This window comes from Setaria viridis, chromosome 5, assembly GCF_005286985.2.
Source record: "Setaria viridis chromosome 5, Setaria_viridis_v4.0, whole genome shotgun sequence".
Taxonomy (NCBI): Eukaryota; Viridiplantae; Streptophyta; class Magnoliopsida; order Poales; family Poaceae; genus Setaria; species Setaria viridis.
The window spans coordinates 4167236-4193331 of record NC_048267.2 but is presented as its reverse complement, the minus strand read 5'-3'; the positions used below and the strand labels follow the sequence as shown (position 1 = coordinate 4193331).

Sequence of the window (26096 nt, the reverse complement as noted above, 5' to 3'; positions counted from 1 at the left end):
GTTTTTAACTCACTGTTCTCCACATATAATTGCGTGCACTTTCAAAATAATGTATACTATTCCCTCCATTCGAGATTGTATCAAGTTTCAGATAATGACGACGCATACAACTTTGGAGATCACTTTTCAGTGTTTTGTAGCCAAAATGCGTGGAAGTATATAACACTGTGATAGAAACTGTTCTTCATGATAAATGAACCTAGCGATGATTGTTCGTTATTTAATTTTGTGTAGAAAATAGTTCTGTGTATGCATCGATGACGCTGGGTTTTTCTTTGCGTTGTTGACTTATCCCTAAACTGAGGTTGCAGTGGGCCGGGGCAGTTAAAAAACAAACTGGAGGTACCCGCATCATTCTCTTTGCCTGCATGCCTGAAAAGTTACGGGTCAAGCATCAAGTATGGTTTCTATCTGGAAGTACTGGACTCCTGGTGCTCAGCATGTTGCTTGTTGCCTTGATGGTTGTCCCATGTATGGCCATCAAACACACCCCTGCAGATCCCTGACCAAGGGCCACTCTTGTCCAATGCAAAACTGCACATATAATACACAAATCAGAATGCATGCCTTCAGGTTCACTTAACATATTCTAATCTCTTGTGGCACCTACCAGCACCATAGTTGTGTGCAACCAGCATCCACGGCTTGATTTCTTCATGAGAATTTCTCTTCTCCGTAAAAAAAAATTATAACATACCATTCTTATACTCCATGCATGCAGTTGGTATGCATCAGCAATGCAAATAGACTAATAAAAGGGGAGACTACTTGCATGGCATGTACTGGTACCATGTCAGTGCCTTTAGCTTATGATGACAAGTCTGCACCAGCAAGTCTAATGATGACAAGACCCTCAAAATTCCACAGGGAAAGCTCTGACCATCCCCTTTAATCTGCCTTTTGTTTTTTTTTTAATGAACAGCACCCCTGCAACAGGGACTCCACTGAGATTCACATACCTATCATATCTCAGGGAGACAATGATAATGTATTTGCATCCATTTTGTCTAGACTAGTGCATGCCTCCTTTTAATTTGTTCCTGCGGACAACTCACATCTGCAGGTTCCTTTGTGTCCAAACCAAGGAAAGGCAGGCTCCTCTCATCTCCTGCCATATCGTCTGCAGGCTCTTCCTTCCCTAGCTTTTCTCTCGGTCCCTCTCTCTTCAAGCTGAGGAAACGCAGGACAGGTTAGCTGGTTGCATGCTCCATGAGCGCCATGGAGCCCAGGAAGTCCAGCTATCTTGTTGCCGTCGTCTTCGCTTCGCTCTTGCTGTCCTCCATGGCAGGTTAGCTGCTCTCGTCGAGCTTTGTTTGATTAGCTCATGCGTGTGCATGCGCATGCTTTCTTTATCAATGCTCCTGTTCGAACCATTAGGAGCTGAGTTCTATAAATGTTTCTCTGATGCACAAGATTTTGTGCGCATCTGTGCTAGTTTTGTTTTAGTTTCTTTATTTGTGATCTGTGGAGCTTTTGCTTGATGCAGGAGGGCATAGGAAGCTGGTAAACAAAGATGACGCAGAATCCATGGTATATTCATTTAAAAAACAAGCGAGAAATAATTGTGCGCATAAATTACTCATCAGCTAGCCAGAAATGCATATACTTGTTGCTCTTATTCAACTATCAGCATGTTTGACATTGCACAAAAAGTAATGCGAAAAACTTGGAATGAATTTTCTTCTCTCTGTATTATTAGTCCCGTCCTCTCCTCCCTCAAGAGCACGGCAATAGAACATGCAATACGTTGACTAGGCATGATAAGATGCGATTTTTCAACTCCAAGAGGGTTTATTTCTAGACATCCCGTGCATTCCAATAGGACAATCAGTTTGATTTGACGGGTTAGCACAGCGCTAGCCCAGTCGTATACTCTTCATTGTCATATGGATACTTGGTCCATCCATCGTCGTTTTAGTCTTGTCCCAAATGAGATTTTTATAGTTTTGACTAAGTTTATGAAAAATATACAAATACCCCCAGCATCAACCTGATTTATTAGACATATTATGAAATATATGGAGCATGGAATTTGAGTGAAATAATGCTACCTCCGTTTTTAAATATATAATATTTAGAATAAGTTAATTAGTTCAAACATGAACTAATTTGTTTGTTCTAAGTATTATATATTTAATAATGGATGGAGTACAAAATTCTTGTGGGGGCAAAGGTGTTGATTCTAAATAACATACATGCTGTATGGGGGTACGCATTAGACAGCTGCATGAAGATGAAGTTGGTAATTGAACTCATGGCTATCGTTTAATTAGCTCTCTTGAAACTTCACGATGGAAGCAGGATATATACACCATTTCCTATCTATACAATTTTTTAGATTTTTACGGAACTAAGGTTGCAATTTTTTTCGAACCACAACACAAACATTGATATTCACATGTACGCAACCACACTCACCTCTAGGAATATATAGTTGCAACCCGTACATCCATAGTGATAAGCTACATAATATATATATATATATATATATATATATATATATATTTGCACTCTGTAAAATTGCATAAACTTCCCCGTAAGTCACTTGAAGTTTGACATTCCCTTCATATATAAGTCATTTTGTTGCAAATACTCACCCCTACTCAGTTCTGTTAAAAAAAATCCCAAGTGCACATACATGCTTGACAGAATCAACCCGTTTTCACTGACTCAAGTTTTGTCAAGTACTTGTATTATACTTATTCATTATGTTATTTTGATTTTATTTCAAATAGCGAAACTCCATCGGCGCAACAAAGTTTAGGCTCTCATCATCCCTTTTTATTTGTGGAATCTTTAAAACCTTATCTAATGTCGATAAAGACCACAATGGCGGCTCACAATTTATGAAAACATATTAACTCGTTTTAAGCATGTGCATACCCTTTTTTTCGGGGAGGGGAGGGGTCGTAACAAAATTGAATAGGGGGTGGGCACTTACAACAAAAAAAAATTTCGAGAAGGATGTCAAACTTCAAATAACTTATGGGAGGATTTATACAATTTTACCTTTGCACCCTAATCTCTATTCGCCAGCCAGATAATCCTTACAACTTGCTAGCGTGTGACTGTTCATGCATGCATTGCAGGAGACGTCGGAATCCATGCAGCAGCTGCAGGGAGATGACGAAGCGGCGGCGGTGGTCCACGAGAGAATTCTCAAGCAGGTGAAGATGGACGACTACGGGCGCTACGACCCTACCCCGACCATGTCTAAGCCTCACTTCAAGGACATACCAAACTAGAGCCACAACCCATTTGAGATCATATCCTCGAATACATGTTGCTTGCTAGTCGCTCCTCCTTATACATATATATGTGCCACATATATTTGTCGAATAATCTCGTGTATCATCATTACCATGCATGTCCAGCTTGATTATATGTGTGTGTACACTAAATTGTTGATACATGTGCATGTGTATGTCTGAAACTTATCATCACTTATATGAGAGCTAAGCTAGTAGTATATTTGTTGTCGTCGTCAGAATAAGAGTGTGCATTGTTGTTGAGTGATGGGTAGTTTTACCCATGGCCAGGCCAAGGTTTTCGTAGCTAGAGATGTGTGTGTGTGTGTGTGTGTGTGTGTATTTTTAATTTGGCTCTATGTGAAAATAAAATGACCTAATCATATACAATTTGCACTTTTGTTTTGCATAATATGTTTGTATTTATTAGAAAGCTGTGGAAAGTATCATGGTTGTGCAGTACCACGAAACGAAATTTTCCTGATGGTGGCCAATTTTTATGAGGGGCATGGAGATTGGAGATCGTGCACCAGAGTTTTTTTCTCGTGATGGTAACCCTAAACCACCAAACTATATGTCCATTTTTCAGCTCATTGGTAGTAGTGGCTAGCTGTACTTGTGTCACAAAAGCTCTTAGTAGGGCAATATTTTAGCCATCGAAATGCTGTTGCACTCTGATACCCTGGTTATAAACTTATTGGCGCTGAGATCCGGACATGATATTGCAGGTAAGCATAAACATTCATGATACACCATATCAAAGTCAAATACATGGTCGCACGGTCTTGGGACCTAAACTGGATGGGTAATTACGGAAATGAAGCACCCTAAGCTTGAACGCGTCAATCTTGTTGAACTGGTAGGTTTTCTTGCCAGAAACCCAATGAATGCTACAAAATGTAAGCAAAATCAAAGAAACACACTACTAGATGATTCAGGGTTCTAGAGAAGAACCAGAACCGTTTCTCAGTTTCTGCTATCAACCAAAAACTAGAAAAGCCTGCCAAGCAGGCCTAATAGTGGTGTCTCGCTTGGAACGCAAGAAATGTGCCGATTTGTAGCTGAATAATCCGCGCGAGGAATCGGAAACACAAGACGATCTGAGCGTATATATAATTATTGTGCATTCAAGCTAAAAAAAACAGGGAAAAATCATTCCACGTTCAAAAGGGCCCAGGAGGCCCAGGCCCATTTATGTTTGCATCGGCAACCAGGCCCTCGGCCCACCGGCGGCCTAGCACGAGCGGCACACAACACAGCGACACACAGCCACACAGCCACAGGTCCGTTCGTACTCGGCTGACCGCACACACTACGACCTGACCTGACTCGCCAAGCCACGTACTGCAGAAGTCAGCGGGCGTGTGATGAGCAGCGGCTGCCTTCCTTCCCCTTCCTGGAAACGTCTTCTGCCCACCTAACCCGCCACGCGTACCACGCCGCTCCAACACCCGCAGCTCCGCTGAGCCAATGCAGGTGGGCCCGGCATCCCCGAACCCGCGCGCCCGGCGACGCGTGGGCGGCGCGGGAGTGTGCCCCCGGCTCAGCCGGCTGGGTGGACGCAGCGGCACTCCCCCCTGCAGGCGCGCAGGAACTGGACAAACCATTTCTCACCGGATCTCGTACCCACCCGCTTCCATACCCACGCCGCGCTATCTCCTGTCTTCCTCCTCTCGGGGCATCCTTGTACATCCCCTTCTCCTAAGATTCCGCCTCTCCATCTAACCCTAGCTCCCCGACTAAGCAGCCCTCCTAAAGGCAACGGCGGATCGGATTCTAGGCTCCGGTGCAAGTTCGTGATGCGCGCATCAATCAATATTTGCGGAGTGAATCATCCCTCTCCCGAACGAAGATGTTTGGGCGATTTGTTGGCCTCTGAGTTATTCAAGGTATTCCTGGCAATTTCCGATTCCGCTCTAGAAAACTGAGGAACTCGAATTATGGTCTCTTTTGTGTGATATAGTACGATAAGTTTTTTTAGTGGGGTGTTGGGAGGAGGGGGGCAGAGGATTTCCCAACGGCAGATGTATATATATGGTATAAGTACCGGATGCGTATATGATTTATGGTAAATAAAATGCAAACTAGTGCTTAATTTGACTTGTACTATATAGTACCTAGTAGTCCATTTAAACAGATAAGTTGAATTTGAATCTTGAATCTCCGATGATGATTGCAGCCATCCATTCTCATGATGTATTATGTTGAAAATTGTGCAAAATGTCATATTTATTTGTACAAAAAGAAGCTTCCTACGTTTTGTGAATTTGTGCCCACTGTGTGCTAGTCCGATACCCGATTAGGTAATTGCTCTTGCCTTTCAGCCTTGTTTCCACAATTCTTTGATTGATATATGCATAAAACGCCAAAGATGCTTAGGTATTGCCAGGAGGAATGGGTGCTCTTTGAGTGCGTCTAAGTTTTGGAATATGTCGTCGTCAGTACCTGATAGTGCCTTCGTTCACAGCTTCTCTTGCTCAAGTTGAGCTCATTTCCTATTGGACGAAACACTCACACAAATTAATTGAGAATATTTTTCTATGTAATTTTTGGACTTGCCTTCTAGTAAATATGCACATCGTGGCTCCTAGTTGAAGTTTCAACAACTTCAGCGGTGGGGCCTGACATCGTTCTTATGTTTAGAAAGTTCTAAATATAAGCACACATGCTTCAAACTATTTTCTGGCTTTCACATTTCCATAAGATTACACTTGACCTTCGGCAAATTTATCACCAAATCAAGTTTTTTTTAGAATTTGTGTGATTATTGAATTCCACAAAAGTGAATGCTATTTCCACAAATTTTAGATGATTTATGTGTCCATGAGATTGCTTTGCACCCTGTTGGATCAGTTAACCTCATATTTTTTTATACAATTTATTCTCTATGTTTCCCTCGTGTATTTGCTTCTATTAAGACATGTATATTGTAAGGTAATTGTTTTTTCCTAGTAATTGAGCTCTCACAAAAATTAATAAGCAGGTCAACATAGGCTCTATTTTGTGCAGTATTAAATAAGTTTATTTCTAATGCTTCTTGGCTCCTTATTAGGGTTGCTTTCATCTTTTAACGTTGTGCCTACACAAGGAGTCTTTCAAGACCTGTTACGGCTAATATTGCCCACTTCGGGTAGTGCTTTCTTGAAGGCACACGTTCATTTCTTCATGAATATGATATGGTTGTCCTTATTTTGCAGTGTCATCTTGGGACTGCCATCATGTTATTCATCACTTGAGATTTTCTAATCTCATGGATGAACTTCGAAGATTTGATTAATTGATTGGATATAAGGGACATTGACTAATAAAATATGGGAGCTAATTGCTGCATAGCTACCAGGGAGAGCACATCCATGTATGGCTCCAATTGAAATTTCAACGTACAGGGGTAAGGCACTCGCCACCATGGAGCTTCGGGTGGGATAACCGTACACACATAGCTCCACAGTAACTGTTTTAAAGTCCAACAGCTAAAGCCCTTAGGTGGAGAGTTAAGACATGGTCAATGACTCTTTTTGTAATGGTGTATCCAATGTTTTTGGGTTAGTGGATTTAACATGAGAAATTGGGAATTGTTTACATCATCCGTAGTCCGTTATTACCATCCATGCTGAGGCTGCAGAGTCCAAATTTGGAGGCACACGTGTACTTGCGATGTCTAAATGAACTGCGGAGAGTTATGGCAACCACTGTTTTTTCATCGACCAATCACTCTTATCATTTCGCAAAAACTAAATTGAGAGGGCTCTCGATTTCTTATTAACACGAGAGCCTTCCCAATTTGGAAAACTTTGCTCACATGAAAAAACAAATTGCTATGGAAAGGGAAATGCCAAAGAAGAGGAAGAAAATAACAAGGGAAATAAGGAGGTAACAACACATCGACTCCGGTGATGGGTGGCGCTCAAGCGACCTTAGGGTTTGGGTTCCTAGTTTGGTGATTTAGGGGTGGAGTTGCCTGTGCTCCGAGGCCTAGAGGGAGCTCCGGGGAGGCTGTTGGCCTAGTGGTGGCAGTGGGCGGTAAGGTGAGGTAGCGATGGCACCGCCGGTCAAGACGACGGAAGACAATCGGTGGGCAGTGTCGGGCGGGGGTGTCATGGTGCCATCCTCAATGAAAACCGGACTAGCGCGACGGCAGATGGTTAAGGCGTCTGGTGACGGAAGCCGCCAGAGACGGCGCAGGAGTGTGGTGTGTGGACGCTCGCCTAAGAGGAAGAAGATGAAGAAGGTGGGGACGCTCACGCGAAACTGACAATGATGACGACGGTGATACGGTCTCTGCAGATCTAGATGGAGGGGAGGAGAAGGGGAGGAGAGGGGCAGGAGAGGCAGCCGTCGAGGTGGAGGTTCAAAATGCTTACGGCCCGAGCCCAGCAGCACCTGCCATCGTGACGTATGGCCCACAGGACATTGAGATAGGCACCCGAAAGCACTATCAGAATTCGGAAAGGTGGACACTGTGCACCTCGAGTCAATGCAGGTGGGCCCGGTCCTTGACACGCAAGCTGGGCACGTGGTTCCAGCGGTCGCGGACGGAAGCGTCGCGAGGCAGGGTCTCGTGTCCACTCCATCGGGTGGCCGGAGCAGTTTCGTTGTCGCGCGCATCGCAGGCCGCAGCGCCAAGCGGAGACCGAGACCCATTCCCCACTGCGCACCGGGTTTTATACCCACACAGCCACACTCCCTTTCTCTCCCCTCCCTCCTCTCTCTCTCTCTCTCTCTCTCTCTCTCTCTCTCCCCCTCCTCCGTCGCTTCCCTCCCCATACTCTCTCAATCTCACCTCCCGCGGAGCCCCAACCCTAGCGGAACCCGCCCCTACCCGAGCTCGCGGCGCTGGGAGGCAGTCTGCGCGTCGGGCGTCGCCACGGACCAGCGGCGTCAGATCCGGGCCCCGCGCCGTCCGGTCGGGGTTCCTCTTCGGCGACGGTGAGGTCGCTGGATGCTGGTCGGGCGGATCGGGGCCCGGCGTTCGCGTGATTCGAGGTAATTCCCGCGAGCTACGGGGGGCACCTGTCGCGTTAGGTTGGGGTGGAAATTGGGAATTCCGTTGTCCTGTTCGCCCCGCCCGCGGGCAGGTAGTTCCTGATGAATTGTGGGTATTAATCGGTGCTACCTTGCCATCTGTTCGAATTATGATTCGAGTGTGATGTATATTGATCTAGCCTTTCGTGTTAGTTCCTGCCGCAAATTTTATCAACTAGATATATTTACCAGTAGTTATCGAGTCCTTTGGTAAGAAATTTCCACATCCAGGATAATTTTGACTTGAGAGTAACATAACCATGATGTGATGGAAGGGTGCAGAATTCTCTTTATTTTTCTCTGATCCGATACTAGAAATAAACTATTATACTTTTCCATCCCACCGCTGGTTTCACACAGTGCTTATTCGGCAGTAAGGAGTTAAGGACAGATGCTAGATGCTATTGTGTTGTGTGGGAGGAAGAATCTCTGGCCTTTGAGTGCACTTTAGTTTTGGAATGTCTTGATGCTGGTATACCTAACAGCTGCTTTCTTCCTCCACTCATTTTCACCTGCTGTAGTTAGCCAGCTTCTCTAACTGGTGCCTTCAATTATAAGCAAGCATCTATTTTCATTTCTTTTTAGCTATCTTATTATGGATAAGCTAAGTGGTTGCTTTATGGATGTTGATGTTTCTACCTGGAGGTATTTAGGCATGGCATGAGGGAATAGTAATGAATTGAAAGCATGCTACTAGTTATCTTCCTCCATTTACTAAAAAAATTATGTAAATGTATGAGCCTGTGAGTTTCATACCTATTTTAGATTCATGAATCCCCATCTGATCATTCATGTTGTATTGTTAGGCTCGTATTAGTTTAATTTTCTCTTTTGTCCTCTTCCATTGCCTCTCTCCCAGGTCTTTTCAGTTTTCAGTAGTCCAGCCCCTGCAGCAATGCAATTATATGCTGCCCGATTTGTTGTGGATAGCATTTCTAGAATCCTAAAGGTTACAAGACCGTTACATGGATTTTTTGGATTTAACAAAGCTTAATAATTCCAAACGTACATGTTCTTCAGATAAGCCTGCTATCGATGCCCCTTGTCTTCCTTTTAGGGGTTGCTTTCTTCTTTTTATGTGGTACCCTTAGCTCCCTCTGAGGGCTTCTAAGTGTAAGCTTAGAGTGCACCTGTCTATAGTACATACTATCTTCTTTAACTTCACAATGGGCCCTTGTCTATTTCTTTGTTGGAAATGACCTTATTGTTGTTAATGTCTTTCTTTACAGTTAGGCAGTGTGGGGTTGATGTTTGGTTCACATGAATGAATTCAGCATTTGAGTGATAAAACTGTCAGCATATTAATTCTTTCTTTAAGCAACATGGGAGCTAATTGCTGCATAGCTGCAAAGGAGAGGACACAGCCATGCATTACTCCGATAGAAGTATCAGCATACAGGAATGTAAGGCACTCACCATCATGGAGCTTTCGATGGGACAATCGCACACACATAGAAGACATAATGGAAATCCCTACTCTGTTCTCCAACCATAGCAGTGGAAGCATTCGGCCTGAAACCAAGAGTGGTTCCATTGCACCAACTGAAGGCCTTTCTAATGGAAATAGCCTTGGAACTAGCCCTTCTGATGTGCTTCACAGGACAAAGTGGCACAAATCTGATAAGAAAATGGAAGCTCCTAAGGCTACAAAGGCTGATCCTCATGGTAACAATTTTCATGAAATCATCCTTTATATTATTGTGTATTTCCCAACCAAATTGACACTTTTTTTACTGATTTATACTTTTCTCAGCCGACCGCTCCACAGCAAGTATTTCTTCCCCTGAGGTATGCATCAAGCTATCTTTTGCAAAAAATAGTAGTTATTACCGTCTAGGTTTATTGTACTCGTAATCCCACTGCATTTGTTGTCTGACATCTTTATTTCCAATATGTTGTGCAGGCGAAGCTTACCAGGAAATCACTGGACATGGGAAGTGTTGCTTTGGATTTGAAGACATCAGCATCTGTTCCTTCAACACCACCCTTAGTATCCAGAGCAGATCCTTCATCCTCCAGGGGTCATTCACAACCAACAGATTCAGATTCGATGAAGAAAGCACGGCGTTCACCAGGATATCAATTATACAGACAGGTCTCGGATAGCAAAATTCCATCTCTCAGGTCTCTCAATGAAATCAGCTCTCCTGAAGGAAGACCATCCTCTTCCATGCTCTCAGTCTGTAGCAATGACCTGTCAGCAGCAGGATCCCATGGTGAGTCATCTGATGGTTGGTCAATGCGCACATTTTCTGAAATGGTTGCGACATCCCAAAGAGAGAGGTGGTCACTTGACAGTGAGCTCTTAGGATCCATTTCCAGTAAAATGACAAGATCAAATGCTTCAAATTCCACAAGCCTTCCTCCGGATCAAGAGGTGTGCAAGCTGTGTTTAAAATTGTTAAAGGAAAGATCGACTTGGAATGCTCAGGAGCTTGCTGTTGTTGCTGTTTTGTTGTGTGGCCATGTTTACCATGCTGACTGTCTGGATAGCATAACTACAGAAGCTGACAAATATGATCCTCCATGCCCTGTATGCACACACGGGGAGAAATGTACAGTGAAGCTATTTGGGAAGCTGGAATCAAAGATCAAGAACAAGATACCAAAAAATGTGGTAGTTGATATTGATCTAGATGGAAACATTAAGCACCAGAAGAAAGGTAGAAGAGAGCCCAGGTTAGGCACAAGTTCAAGCATGAAGGTCCCATTTAGTCGTCCATTTTTGAGGAGACATTTCTCCATTGGCTCTCGACCACCGCGGTCAGTCTCGGAGACTGATTCAACAAGAAAGAAGGGATTCTGGGCAAGGCACTGGAGAGAGTAGGATTGCTTCCAATCATCATAAGGTGAGCTGCTCTCCATTATTATGTTCTGCAAGTTCACTTCCAGATGGTAGGTTACTAGTTTTATATCTTTTAGTTCATTAAAGTGGATAACATTATCAACCCATTTCGTGTTCTTTTCACAGGAAGAATCTTTAAGAGGAGGTGAACTCCCTAGCATGCAAGCTAATGGAGTCAACTGGTGCAAGAGCTGTCGAGCAACCAAACATATTTGGAAGTTTCTCCCAGCCATCATTTCGGATACTGGTGCACCGCGCATGCTAGCGCAGGTCCCAGGAATTCAGGATAGTAAAATAACAAGGTTTCTTATACTATGAAACACAGGGTTATTGTACGCCCTGGTTGCAGATTAGTAATAGTAGCAGGTAATCTAACAGAAAAGGGAGTGGCCTTCCAGGATGTAAGGCCCAATGCTGGGTTGCAAGATTACATAACCCAGCATGCTAGATTATTTATTGTACTCAGCAGTTGTTTTTGTATGATTTGCTATGGCACCTGTTATTGTTTGATCGTGTGCGTTTGTTGGGTTGAAGGCTTTAGAGAGATTTAAGATGGGGTGTTCGCTTACGAGACGCCTAGTTTTGTTGATCGCGAGCTGATTTTGTTGTTACGGAAATGCACAATGCAAGTTAAAGCACACATTGAAGCTATACATAATGGTTTTTCACTGTTGCACCGGCTGATGTGTCACTACCCTAGGCTCACCGGCGAGATCAGGCCGGTAAACAGAGGGATTGATCGTGCCTTCCTTTACCGGTCAAGAGTTCTGGATATTTTCGATATCCGAATGAATGGTTCCATTTCAGCAGGCTATAAGCCGCACACACAGGCACTCATACATTTCCTTCCTCTTGAACTTGCGCAAATCTTTTTGGGTTGTAGTTTGTGGCGCATAAACGTTTGCAAAAGATTTCCTCTGGAACTCGTACAAATGTTAATATTTTGGCTTGATCCTTTGGAACATAAAAGAGTTGGGACGCAAACGAAGCTTAGACTTAGACACACTTTGTAAGATGTCTGCAAGTATCTGACATCCCGAGATCTTTACACGATATCAACCCTATCTTATTTTTAAACGAACACCATGTATCCAATATAGCTTAGCTTGTAGTTCTAGCACGCAAGCAGGCAGCTGCAATAGGCTATATTGGAATCAGAAAATAGCGCATATGATACATATGCAGCCTAGGAAGTTCTGAAGCAGTTGCCAAACTCAGAGACAACAGAATTGGAATGAATTACTAGTATGATCCTGTAGTCCAGTGAGAGACCAACAGAATGAAAATCACCCAGATACTGCAATCAAAGAGCACAATGCACCGATCAAAAGGAGAGAAAAAAAGAGCACAATGCAAACAATGCAATGCAGTCGTTTCTAGTGTGATAATATCGTGATCCACTATGTCATTTATAAGCATGTTCACGTTTACAAATCTCAGGATAACAGTAACTGCCAAAGTTACATTTTTTTTTCTTTTTTCTTTTCCTCCTTTTTTTTCTCTTTTCTGGAAGGCACTCAGAGAGTCATAGTAGTAGCTAGGTGACCAAAAAGAAAGAACTTCATATGTACAGCACCATAAAAACCGGTGGAGGCAGCTGGGATCAGTGGTTTCACCAATGTACCAAGAAGGCTAGCAACCCCGATGACATAAGCTGAGGAACTCGATTACTATTCCAGTTCAATGCAAGTAAGCAAAGCCGACAAACTACTGAAAGAATGAAGATGGGAAGATGCTACTGCCATTCCAAACGTCGTACTGGTATATAATCGCTCAACCTGATGCCACTGACCTCTACAGCTAAAACTAAGCATACTGATGTCCGCTGATTCAATGTTATAGGCTGGCACCCGAGCGGTGGTAATGCAGTGCTACAGCAGCAGCAACTCCAATCAAGAAAATGGCGAAAAGTATGTGTACATTGAATCCAGCTGATGAACATCTGAATCCATTCCTTATGCCCCTGAGATATCCTTGATTGCCATGACCTTCAATTGGCTTGGTTGTATCAGACTGCTTGACAGAAGTGGCATCATTTGCATGTTTCTTCTGGCACTCAACACTAGTCGTGAGATCAAGACGACGACCACTGTTATCTGCAAACTTCATAGTCTGGTTGATGGATTCAGAATTACTTGAAACCATCTTATTAATTCCAACCTGCATTTTAATCCTGCCAAATGCTGGTGAAATGTTAGCAGAAGATGCTGTTGCCCTATGCCCTCGTATTATAATTCCAGTGTCACTGTTTCCATTCGACAGATTCGGGTTGTTATTTTCCTGGTCTAACTGCAATCCATCCTTTGGAATTCCTTCCTCAGAGTTGTTTGGAAGAGCAAAGGGACTTCCCCCCATCAAGCAGTAAGTCTGGTTGGTGGCTGCATGGCCAGCTGGCTCAACCAATATACTATTACTGAAGTCATCATTACCAGGATACAACATACTGTAAAGATCCTCAGGAAGATCCTCAGGGAATAGGTAGTCTGTGGCATCTGTCCCATCATTCATTGGGCTGGCATGGTCTGGTCCAATCTTAGGAACCACAGAACCAGGATTCTGCAAATTTTGCAGGGAAACAAATGCAAGGGGTGAGAAAATTTTGGACTAGTACAAACAGCCATCATTTCTGAAAGCAGTGAATTAAAAAAACCGAGTCAAAATACCGTAAATCACGGTCAATACATGAAAAAAGCACTTGACAATTTACAAAAAAAGAATTTTCGTGGTACTAAGAAAAAATAAGTACTAATTCTAGGTCAAAGTTTAGTTACCCAGTGATGAAGTATCCAGAAATCTCAGAAGATCAAACAAACTAAAAGCAACTTGAACACTTAAGTTTTACATATTAGCATGAGGTTATTGACTTTTAAATATTAGCATGAGGTTATTGACTACCCAACATGTTATGAACAGCTTGCAGTGATCTGGCTGAGATTCACCATTGATGTGTTTTGCACACGGATGCATTATTTTGAATTTTTTATGAATTATTATTTTATTATACTTTCGAGTTTTCCAAAGGAAAAAAACAGCAATGTTATGCTAAGCTTATACTGTATCATCTAGCAAAAACCAGTCAAAATTTTGGGCACCATGTTGCAACATGCTAGATCTCAGTATCCCTACTCTCTTATTAGTCAATCACTGATCATAAACTTGCAATTAGCCAATTAGCAGGTTAGTACCAAGACAAAGTAGGGCCTGGTGTAACTCAGGTTAAAAAACATTGTTACATGGAAGTGACTAATCGATACCCACATGTCAGCACACTTTTCCAGTATTCATTCCCATGGCAGAAGTATTTTATGCAAATCTTGCCCAGTGACCACCATCTTCTACTACTCAGCACACAAAAATAGCCTCTTAGTGAGGTGGTAAAACACAATGCTCCAATGCCTACCACTATACAGTACAGACACAAGTGCACCTTGGTGAGGAAACATATGCCCATGTTCCATGAAGTTGCAGGTTTATCAGTCACCTCATTTGCTTCTGAGTGCATGGGTCTTGTGGGTGTGCCTACCTTATAGTTTCAAAAGGAAAATCTATTCTAGAATAAGTCTGTTAGACATAGAGCAAAATGTTGGCTTGTGACTCATTTAGCAGCTTTTGTCCACGCATTATCACTTTGCTCAAAAGGGGAACAGGATGCCCTAAACCCTCGTAATGGAAAAGGTTCAATTATTTAAAGTAAAATACACCAGTGATCCACACACTTTTCTTGTGGTATCACTTAAGTCCCTGAAGTATTAAAAAGCAGACCTAGGTCCCTAAACTTCCTATGTGCAACTCGAGGTCCAAACCTCTACAATCAACATGTAATCATGTAGTAGAACATGGAAATGGTGGTGGCTGAGCGTGGGGAAGGAGCGGAGGTGGCTTGGTCGACAGCGGAGGAGAGAATGGAAGCGAGATGGCTATGTTGGTGTCCCATATAGACAGTTATGCACTGATTAGGGTGATTTGGACCTTGAGTGGCACACTAAGTTTAGGGACCCAAATCTATTTTACTAGAGGAACATGTATAACTACTTACTCTAAAAAATCTAGAACTATTGCAAGCATCAAGAAACTTACCGATGATTCAGCATGTTGTTCAGTCAGAGATGGGAGGGCAGAACCAGTATCAGGTATAGGGTTAAATGAGGGTGAATGGTCCAACAGTTCTTCCAGCCATGCTTCCAGTTCATTACTGCTGTTTGGAGATGCTGTATCAGCAGTAATACCTGCAATAGCAACATCATTTGATAGTTGAGCACTGCCAACTGGTGTAGCAACATGATTCGGTTCTTCAGCACAGATGACTGAGTCAGCAGTATCTTCTGGCTTTACAGCACTGACAACTAATGTAGCAGCACCATTGGGTTGTTGAGGATGAGGATGAGGGTTAATGTTGCCCACCTCATTATCATTATCCAATGCCCAGTCATTTCTTTTAGTAACACGACAGAGAACAAAGGCATCCTGAAGAACAAGAAACACTTCATTAGCATGCTGGACCACAACCTTAGGCAATGAAATATAGGATAATCACTTGTAACCAAGCAAGTTGACTGCAAGATGGATTGAAGGCACATTGCGCATTAAGTCCTATAACATGTAAATCCAAAAAAACAAAATCTAATATATATACTCGAAATATCATTTTCTGAAATCTCATTTATTACTCAGAACATGTAATTACAACCAGCAGTCTAATACCTTCATATCAGGGCTGACTTGACATTCCTTCTCATCTATGTAGTACTCATGCATAATCCACTCAGTGCGTCTGCCAGAGGGAGGCCGGCCTTCATGAAAAACTAAAGTCTTCTTTGTTCCTAGAGTTTTTTTGTTCAGCTTTATGGCTCGGTCCTTCCCAGTTGATTTCCAGTAACCAGCGACTGTTGCCCTGTTTGACCTAGAACCAGTAGGGTACTTCCTATCACGAGAGGCAAAGAAATGCCACTTGTTGTCCTCGATTGGAAAATTGCACTTTGCTGCAGATACCATCAGAACTCAGAAGATCAGGAAATATGAAGAACTCAGCTGTGCATTGAGAAAAAAACACTTAAAAGTGAATTGATAAGTGATGCAAATAGCAGAAAACTCCATCCACACTTCCACAGATCTAAAGAATATCTAGATAAAGTTGATATAGATGGAAAGCAGTCAAATTAATATACAACAAAAAAAAGTTGATCAGGGATAAAATTGATTAAAAAATATTTCTTGTCTATGATTCACTAAGGCATTATGACTTGTGTGACTTCAGAGGATTCTTTTTTTTTTAAGAAAAGGAGATACCACATCTAGAACAAATTGATACAGACAATTAACAATTTTTTGATAAAAAATATCCAAAGTTCTGTGGACCCAGCTAAAAACTATTGAAGCATGGTCAACCTACCAGGTAAATCCCATGGTTCATGCTTGTATATATCCACCTCTGGTATAAGATCATGTTCAATTTTCTGGCCATGTATTTTCCTCTTCAGATAGTGACCAACAAGTTCAGTATCCGAAGGATAGAATCCAAATCCTGGGGGCAGTTTCATATTACGTAGGGCTTCCATTTTACAATATATCTGCATTAATGAACACAAACACAAACACAAGCACAAGCATGATCAGAACCATAATAATTCAAAAGTATGAACTTTCAAATGATTTATGTAAGCAATCATGCATACAAAGGCATAATATATATTTATCTGTCGAATGATTTCCATTAGAAACCATGATTACAAAGGCAAAATATATATCAGATCTCATCAGCTCTTCATGTAAAAGAAGTCCTTGAGGATTTTGTTCTCAACACAACGCAGAAAAGTCTTCAGCATTAGAGCAGAAAAGCACGACAGATTCATTTTCTTCCCTCTTTTGCCCTTTATTACTTTATATTTGAGGAAAATTTTGCAAGTGGAATAAAATCCACCAGTACATCTAATCAAAGAATAAAGATAATTGCACAATAGAAGTTCCACAGAAGGACCAACTGCATTGTGTTCACACACAGAAGCATTTTCTACACGTGGTATCACAAAAAAAAATACTTAAAGGGTAGAAGAGGCCAAAAATCTATTCCAAAGGAGCTAACAGATCCATTTTTCTCTGTCAACAATATTTTCCATCTAAAGTGTGTGTTTTCTTTATCATACTTGACAGATGTCCTTATGCCTGGGCCATCATCAGCAATAAATCGCTAAATCCTGAAAGGAAGTCTGACCCTCTGAGGCCTGCTGAAATGCGTGTACCCACTAACAATCTGTTGCCTATAGCCAGGATATATAAACATAATTTGCTCTCTCTAGTCTCTAGAGATAAATCGTAATAACGTCATCATCTAATTGTTTCGGTAAATTTCTGATCCCGCAAGTATCAGAGACTCCGATCATGCTAGTGTCAGCAATTATCCAGAACCCATATTAACTGTAAATATTTTACGAATTCACAAGAGGATCTCAAAATCCACAGCTACCACGGTCCAAGCAGAGCTCTCCTACTCCTTCCCACTGCCGGAATGCAAGTTGCAACAAAAGACAAGTAGACAAGCAAGCATACACCTAATAGCCTACCCATTGTCACGGCGACAAAGAACAACGATCGCAGAGAAGGACACGATCGTGAGGAACCCGAGTCCAGAGAGTCCCCAATTGGTGGCACAACCCGCGGAGCAGAGGCCAGGACCCTGGACCCGTGATTTCGCACCGAAGAAAAAACTCCGGCCGTTGACCTCCGCGCCAATCAGAACCGAAACCCACAAAAGCCACTCCGAAATGATCTTCCGGTTGACGGAAAACGCGTCGCCGTATGATCGGGCTGCCCAAACCTTAACCGGCCGACGAGATTTGACGAACCCTAACGGAACGAATCACGCCCCCAAGCCCCACCGCTCCCACCCGAAATCCAGCACGACGGCGGCAACGCGAGCGCCGCGCAGCAGCCCCAAACCAGCTCCCCCATCTCCACGGACGCCTAGAGCAGAGGAACCCCAGCACAAACAAACGCACCGCACGTACCGCACCCCCACAAGCACCAGAGGAACAGATAAGTCAAGGCGAGGACGGGGAAGAGCTCACCTCTCGGGAGCCCCGGAGGCCCCGCGGCCGATCGGGCCCGACCGGCGCCCCGCGGCACCACGAGGACGCCTCCGCCGGCGGCGGCCGGGGAGGAGGACGGCGGATAGCTCGAGACGGGCAACCACACCCAGAGCGAACGGCGAACGAGTCAAGGCTGCTGCTGCTGCTGGCCTGCTGCTGGGGACTGGGGAGTGGAGGGCATGTCACAGCTCAGCACGGTAGCCAGTAGCAGGGGAAACGGGACGGGATTGGGGAGGAGAAGACGGGGGCGAGGCGACTGCCGATTGGCGGGCGACGCGGACGAAACAGCGAAGGAAGCGACGGGCGCTGCTGCGCCCACCCGCGTTTTTAACTACGCGCCGGGGACGCGGGGACCGGGTCGTTTGCTTAACGCGGGCGTCCTGGCCCCGGAGCCGTCCGTCGCGGAGCCAGCGGGATCGGACGGCGGGGAGGTGCCGTGGGGGCGTGGCCGTGGCCCCCCGCTGCGGGCCCACGAATCCCGTCGCATCTGGTTCCACCAGCTGGCAGGTGCCGCTGCTGCCTCGCTGCCAGGTGGGGGAGCTCGGCGCCCGCCGGTGACTTTGACTTCTTGTCTTGTGGAGCAAGCCTTGTAGCTGAGCGACTGGGCTCCGCCCTCGGTGCTCGTGCTGGTGCTGCTGCCAGGGGCGGCTGGACTTTTGGCTCACCAGTCGCTGAGATGAGCGACTGTAGGGATGTTGGTAAGTGCGGTAAGCTATTAAAAAAAAAGTGCGGCAAATCACAAAAATTGTGGCAAAGAAATTTGAAGTCACATTTTACCGTGGTAAAAGGAATCTTGTTATACTTTTTGTCTCTATGATACGTGGAGTCTAAAAAATCTTGCCAAAGATTAGTTATCCAACCAAACACTTACCAACTTGGTCAAACTTGCCTAAGTACCCCTGTGTTGTGTTGGACCGGTGGCCTTTGTCAATTTGTTATGGTCCATCGACTAGCTGGTCGTCACACACAGTACAAATTAGTGGGAACTGCGCAAATGCGCGGGTGTGAGATAAGAAATATCAGGGGAGGGTTCCAATTAGTCTACCAATTCCTGAACTTGTTATTACATACATCAGCCTCCTGTATACAAATGTGTACATATATGTCATTTTTGCATAATATAATTTCATAAATAGAGTATTTGTTGAGGGTACTGGGATGTTTTCTTAATCCTGTAGCTAGAGTAGCACTAACGGAGAATGGAGCCTAGCTATACCTTTCGGCTGAAGTCTGTAGCATAGATGTGACTACCGTGTGGTGGTCGAAGCGGCGAGGATGCAGGGTTTGAAACACCAATCTGTACGGCAAAGAGAAGTGAGGATCCTAGGGGCCATAGCCGCCACTGTGGTACGCGTGGATCGGAGGTCGGCGACGGCAACAGGATGAATCCTCGGTGGCGTTGGGCATGGCCGGCCAGCTGATGGGAGAGGGAGGAACACCACAGCTGGATCTAGATAATCAGGACCTTTCTAGTCAAGAAAGAAAGCATGCCTTGATTTGTGCACAACCGAATTATCCAAAATCTAGACTACATTTAATCGGGAGTAGTTGAGATTTCAACATAGTACAAGTAAGATTGTTCCGAAATTTATCTGAATATACGTTTTATTATAAGTATATATATACAATGCAGAATAAATAATTTTGACAACAACATATAAGAAACGGGCAAAAAAAATTACTGTTTTGATACGCTTAGTATGGAACCTCTCACAATTTCATCACGCTCTCTGTTTGATTAACCGTTGTATGAAGTATGATGAACAGCCCCTGGGTAAGAACCTATCACGCTGCATTCTTTTTCGAAAGGCCACGCTGCATTCGATAAGCCCGTATCAAACATTCAAACAAACACTGCGGTCGCTCTCTTGTCATGCCGTCCGTAGGTAACCGGTTTTCTTGTGCGCCAGCTGTGGCACAGCTAGCAGTGGCACGTAGACTCCGTCCAACGTGAGACTGGAACGGGAACGGAACTACGTACAGCCTGTCGCGCGAACGGCTGGCACGCCCTGGTCCGGCCCACCGGGAGCAAAGCCGGAGAGAGAGGCCGCGTACGCCCGACCGTTCCGTTGCTTACCCTCGACGTCTCCGAGACTCCGACGCGGGCGGGCGGCCGTGCGCGCTCGGTGCTCCGTCTGCGGAGAGTCGGAGAGCATCAGGTCCTCTCCGACTTTTTTTTTTTATTTCAGCCAATTCTCACGAATACACCTCTGGTGGAACCAATTCCAAAAATGTACCCTTAGCTTGGCGCCATCAACACTGGCACCAAGCTTACACGTCTCGGCGCCAACCATCCTGACGCCAAGGTCCATGCGCGGCTGCTGGCGTGGATGTCGACGTGGCGGTGGCTTGGCGCCATGGATCTTGGCGCCAAGCTTGGCGCCGAGCAGTTTACCCCATGCCGCATGGCGTTTCGAACGAAACAAGTCTAATTATTCCGAGGAGTGTACGGTATTTGGGATAAGAAGCACACGTCCCAACCAGCTGAACTAGAGCGTAGTTTGTTGCACACTAAGCTAAGGGTCCATTTTTGGAATTGGTTCCGCCAAGGATGTATTTGTAAGAATCTAAAAAAAAGCTCAAAAACAAAAAAAAATCGACCAGGTCCTCTGCGATCTCTGCAATCAACATCACCGTTCAAGGAAACCACCTGGAAAGAGGCGATTGCTGGGCGTGGAAAAATGGGCCCGCGGTTGCTGTCTTCATCTTCTTCTTCTTTTTTGTTTCTTTTTTTTCCCGAACTGGTTGCTGTTAGATCCTGAAGAAGCTAGTCAACACCGAATCCAACGTGGAGGCAGGTGCTCTCTCCCCTTTTGCCCCGTTGGTCCGGCCGTCCATCCTGATGTTTTGTTTTTCAGGGTAAGAAGAAAGGTGTAGTCCTTTTTTAACTCCATGAAATGGTACAGTGATGTCGATATGTTTTCTTCTTTGTATTTGGTTTCTCTTTTGAGCTAGTTTTTAGCTTTCGCAATCTCTGGCTATGATAAGCCATTTGACATGGCATTATTGATTCCGTTTTTCCTTTTTCAGTTGATTTTCCTTAATTTTCCGGCTCTATGATTCTGTAGCTTCCCGTATACTCTGTACCATCTCTTTTCAGGTGGGGAAAGTTATCGAAACTTGAGTGTTGGGGAGGCTCCTCAAACCCGATTTCTTGCAAGCGCGTGGACCACCGCCGCAGCAGCAGAGGAGCTCGTCTTCCCCGACGCCGGTGAGGTTAATGTTCAGGGTTTGAGATTTGGATTCATGGGTTCATCGGAATCCGACGACGTCAGAAGAAAGCTTAGGCGGTAGGACGGTCCGGTGGTGGTGGCGGGCTCGGGGCCGACGAGGGCAAGGTGGCGGGGTGGGGAGTGGGGGCGCAGGTGGCGAGCCAACCCTTGTCATCAGGGTCGGCTGACCTTGGTGGAATTTTGCAACTCCTCTGCTAAGTCACTGTTTATCGCTAAGCTAAGGAAGTCTGACACCATCATTTAGTAGAGCTGATCCCGGCGGCCATCTCGGCTGGCTTTGCCGCCAGCCTCTGATATGCATAGGAGAGACGATCGAGAGAAAGAGAGGGACGTCATGTGAACTGAACTTCGCAGAGTATAAGGGGGCGTTTTCTTCCCGTGTCTTATTTTTAGCACGTGTCACATCGAATGTTTAGATACTAATTAGGAGTAGTAAACGTAGACTATTTACAAAACCAATTACATAAGTGGAATCTAAACGGTGAGACGAATCTATTAAGCCTAATTAAGCCTAATTAATCCATCATTAGCAAATATTTACTGTAGCAACACATTGTCAAATCATGGACTAATTAGGCTTAATAGATTCGTCTCGCCGTTTAGATTCGTCTTATGTAATGGGTTTTGTAAATAGTCTACGTTTAATACTCCTAATTAGTATCTAAACATTCGATGTGACGGGTGCTAAAGTTTAGCAAGTGGAAGAAAACAGGCCCTAAAACTAACTTTAGCTCCGCTGGATTTCCCGCTGCCTTCTCATTTCATCATCTCGTGACGATGGTCTGCATGCCGACTCGCAGCAAAACTCGTCAGCACCATTCGAGGTTGAACGCAACACGTGTGAACGAGCAACCGTCGTGGCTTTCTTAAATTCCCAGCACACATCACGATTGCAAATGGCACTACGTTAGAAACTGCATTCACCAAGCCTGTCGCACGAACAGAGGTCACGTTCGCTCCACAGGAGGCCGATGCCGATCCGATCCCTTGCTTACCCCCGACGGTTCCGACGCGGCCTTGCGTGCGCCGGCGTCTCGCCATAACCCGCCGCTCCAGCTAGCCGCACCCGAAAACAAGCCAAAGCCAGCGTCCGCGTCGACGTGTTCAGGCCTGCTGCTCTCGCGGTACGGCGGGCAAGGGGAAACTTCCCGGAAGGAGGCGTCCTGCCAGCGAATCCGAATATCCGATCGACGTCAAGCTGACAGTTGAGACTCTCCCTGTGAGAGTCCTGCTCCTCCGGCCTTTCCTCTTCTTCGTCCGGTACGGTTTGCCGTTAACATCGGCTCCTGCCTTTTTGTTTTTACCCAGATCAGCAAAAAGGGCGGTCCTGTTTGTTCGGCTGATCTGCTCTCTAGACAGAGAAAGGGACTATTGACAATGTGCATTGTTTCCCGGTCTTTTTATGTTTTTTCTTTTTAATAATTGATGAAGTAAATGGAATAAGTGTCCAGCTAGTTTTTCTCGACCTGACTCAGAGCATGTTTATTCGAACTTTCTGGCAACTTTTCAGCATCTCAGCAAGCATATGCAGCTTTCACTCTGCTTGTGATAAGCCATTTGACTTATTTGGCACTCCTGGTTCTGCTTTTGCTTTTTTTTTTTTTTTGCCCCAGCTTGCTTCTCATCAAGATTTTTCTTGCTCTGTGATTCTCGTAGCTAGTTTCTTTAGATATCGTACCTGTGCCAATGCCATGATTTTCACACAGCCGTGGATTGGTGTCCACCCTTGCGCTAGGGGCTCGACGGGACGGGAGGCATCGTGACGAGGGTCATGTTTACTTCCCTCCAAACTCCTAACTTTGACACCATGCAAAAAGAAGATTTCCCATCACATCAAACTTGCGGTACATGCATGGAGTACTAAATGTAGATGAAATCAAAAACTAATTGCACAGTTTTGTTGTACTTTGCGAGACGAATCTTTTGAGCCTAATTAGTCAATATTTGGACAGTAATTCACAAATACAAACGAAACGCTACAGTTGCGCATTTATAGCAAAATGCCAATTTTGCCTATCCCAAATTAGGAACTAAACAAGACCGAGGATGGCCGGCATCTTGTGCAAAGGAAGGAGGCCATGGAAAGGCCAGAGAAAGCCGCCAACACGGATTCCTCAGCCTTGCTTCTCTCTACCTGACTGATGACTCGCAGCAGAAACTGTCAGCACCATTCGAACTTCGAAGTTGAACGCAACGCATGCGAACACTCGACTATCGCTTTCTTCCCGGCACGTCGCAAATGGCACATGGCACGTACGTTAGACTGCTTCTTCCCTTGCTTACACACGACGGTTCCGACCAGGCCTTGCGTGCGCCGGCGTCTCACCAAGTCGCCAACCGCCATGCATCACCCGCCAGCGTCTTCCCTTTCGGCTTCCGCAGCTGCTCATCTCGCGGTACGGTCGTACGGCGGGCAAGGAAGCTTCCCGGAGGGTGCCGTCCTGCCATGCCAGCGAATCCGATCGACGTCGAGCTGAAGCAGTGAAGCTGACTGCTATCCGCTTGCGTTTCCTCTTCTCATCCGGTACGGTTTGCCGTTATCGGCTACTGCCTTTTTTTTCCAGATCAGCAAAAAGGGCGGTCCTTTTTGTTCGGCTGTCTCTCTAGACCTCCTCTACTAGTGAATGACGTGCATTGTGTCCCGATCTCCTTATGTTTTTCCTTCCTTATAACCTGTTTCGAAGGGGGTGTTAAAGTTTTTAATACTTTTCTATCCAAACACTTGTGTTAAAAGTGGGGTGTTAAAGTTTAACACACTATTTTTCATAAACACATGGAGGGGGTGTTAAGGGTCTGTTTGGATACCCTGTGTTAAAATTTAACAAGTGTTAAATTTAACACTTGTTAAATTTTAACACTCTCAAATAGAGTGTTAAAGTTTAACACATTAGGGTGTTTGGATGATGTGTTAAACTTTAACACCTTTGGTGGGAAATGACTCCATTGTCCCCTCATTTATGGCCGGCGGAGAGAGAGGGAGGAGAGAGAAGGGGTAACCTGGGAAAAAGTGGAGAGGAGGACCACTTTTAACACCTTTAGCAAAGTCCAAACTTTAGCTATTCTACACTTTTTGCCCACCTATTTGGATTCCAAGAGCTAAATTTTGGGCTAAAAGTGCAGAGCTAAAATTTAGCTCTTAGATCCAAACAGGCCCCAAGTATTAAAGTAGATGCAATAAGCGACCATGAGGTTGTTCGGCTGCACTTATAAGCCGAATGAAAAGCTGAAACGGCTGATTTGTTGTGAGAGAAAAATACTATTGGGTGGCTGATAAGCTGAGGCAAATGGGCTTCATCTTTTTCGACCTGGCTATCATAACCAAGTTGACTTTATCTGAACTTCTTGCCTTTTTCTTTCCCTTCGATTTTTAGTTCGATCTCATGGCTGTGGGTTTCGTGGCATCTTAGGATATCACCGCTGGGGCCCTAAAATTGCGTCGTGATATCTACCTTTTCTTTCTTTCTTTCCCCTTTTGGCCTCCTGTTGTATAGCGGTGGCCGGTGGGTGTCTCTTTCGTGCCTTCAACTTGTTCGTGAACTCAAAATTCAGGACTCGATCGACCAAAATTAGCTAGCTTATTTCCGTGGCCTATCTTTAAAGCCCATAAGAACGGATACAATAAGTTACCCTTTTCACGGGTGAAAGAGAGAGCAAAGAGGGAAGAGAGAGTGGGTTCTGTTTGACTCCGGGTGTTAAAGTTTAACACCGGTCACATCGGATATTTGATGAATTTTATAATTAGCATCCGTGAGCAGATGAGGTTGAGTACAGCCGTACAGAGAAGAAAGAGATAAGGATGGCTTGAGGATTGACTAGAAAAATCTGACAAGTGGCCCCAAAGTAAATAAAAATGATGTATTGGAAAATGTGAATAGCTATATTGTTGTATGCCTTGTCTCTATACCTTGTCTCTATAACATGGCTTGTCTATTAGACAAGCTTATTGGCCTTGCTCTCGTGTACAATATTTTTAGATATCCATCAACATATCCATCAATATTTTTTAAAGTTTGTCTTAATTGCCACTAACATTATTTACGTTGACCAAAATATGTACCAACATTCTTTTATACGCTTCAATTTTTTTACATTCACCAATATTTTTTTCGCAACATTTTTTGATGTTCATCAACTTTTTTAGTTAAAAAATGTTGAGATAGTTCATCTAAAATGTTGATTTTTAAAAATACAGCAAAACATAACCATATTAGATTTAATTGTGTTACATTTATTCTTAGGAACACAATAGTTTAAATGGAATCAAAAAGAATTTACGTTTGAGAGAAAATGAGATCAAAGTTTTAAATCCAAAAAGATCCCCTCCCTCCCACCCTACAAAGGAGCAAAACACATGGGGACACGTGTCCAGATCCACCTCAAGAGCCATGCATGCTCACAGTGCTCTCCACTTCAGCTCCGATCTCAGCTGTGGTTGGAGTTTGCATCAATCTCAAAATCTCAAGCAGTGAGGGTGAGTTGGATAATTTCTGGATCTCCGCATTTCCGTCCCCACTTGCGGCCTTGCGGGCCGAGCCCGACTCTGGCTGGATTCTAGAGCCGAGCCCGCGAAGGCGAGCCCTAACCGCACTGTGTGTGGCCCAAACGGTGGGAATAGGGCGAGAACGGCCCACAGATCCCGCACCCAAATCGCCTGAGTGAGTCCAGG

The 26096-nt window shown here is 44.5% G+C and overlaps 3 protein-coding genes across 5 annotated transcripts; 2 read left to right on the top strand and 1 right to left on the bottom strand.

Annotated features, from left to right (window-relative positions):
• The first annotated feature begins 1008 nt into the window (after window positions 1–1008).
• Window positions 1009–3469, top strand: LOC117855141 (uncharacterized). Its single transcript, XM_034737425.2, has 3 exons — window positions 1009–1288; window positions 1487–1530; window positions 3090–3469. The coding sequence occupies exons 1-3, from the start codon at window positions 1210–1212 to the stop codon at window positions 3243–3245; spliced, it is 279 nt and encodes a 92-aa protein (XP_034593316.1). The 5' UTR covers window positions 1009–1209; the 3' UTR covers window positions 3246–3469.
• Window positions 3470–7952: 4483 nt separating this feature from the next.
• On the top strand, window positions 7953–11623 carry LOC117858048 (uncharacterized). 2 transcript variants are annotated; one of them, XM_034741031.2, is made up of 5 exons: window positions 7953–8231; window positions 9504–9935; window positions 10024–10058; window positions 10174–11119; window positions 11242–11623. In XM_034741031.2, exons 2-4 carry the CDS (start codon window positions 9593–9595, stop codon window positions 11095–11097), a joined length of 1302 nt encoding a protein of 433 aa, XP_034596922.1. In that variant the 5' UTR covers window positions 7953–8231; window positions 9504–9592; the 3' UTR covers window positions 11098–11119; window positions 11242–11623. The 2 variants fall into 2 exon arrangements, with proteins under 2 accessions (XP_034596922.1, XP_034596920.1); XM_034741029.2 differs by having other exon boundaries at window positions 9500–9935.
• An 865-nt stretch (window positions 11624–12488) lies between these two features.
• LOC117858047 (NAC domain-containing protein 74) lies at window positions 12489–18497 on the bottom strand. Of its 2 annotated transcripts, XM_034741027.2 has the most exons (5): window positions 18177–18497; window positions 16505–16682; window positions 15817–16094; window positions 15193–15579; window positions 12489–13671 (listed from the first exon to the last, which is right to left on the bottom strand). In XM_034741027.2, exons 2-5 carry the CDS (start codon window positions 16668–16670, stop codon window positions 12952–12954), a joined length of 1551 nt encoding a protein of 516 aa, XP_034596918.1. In that variant the 5' UTR covers window positions 16671–16682; window positions 18177–18497; the 3' UTR covers window positions 12489–12951. The 2 variants fall into 2 exon arrangements, with proteins under 2 accessions (XP_034596918.1, XP_034596919.1); XM_034741028.2 differs by lacking the exon at window positions 18177–18497 and having other exon boundaries at window positions 15817–16143; window positions 16505–16646.
• Window positions 18498–26096: the final 7599 nt, after the last annotated feature.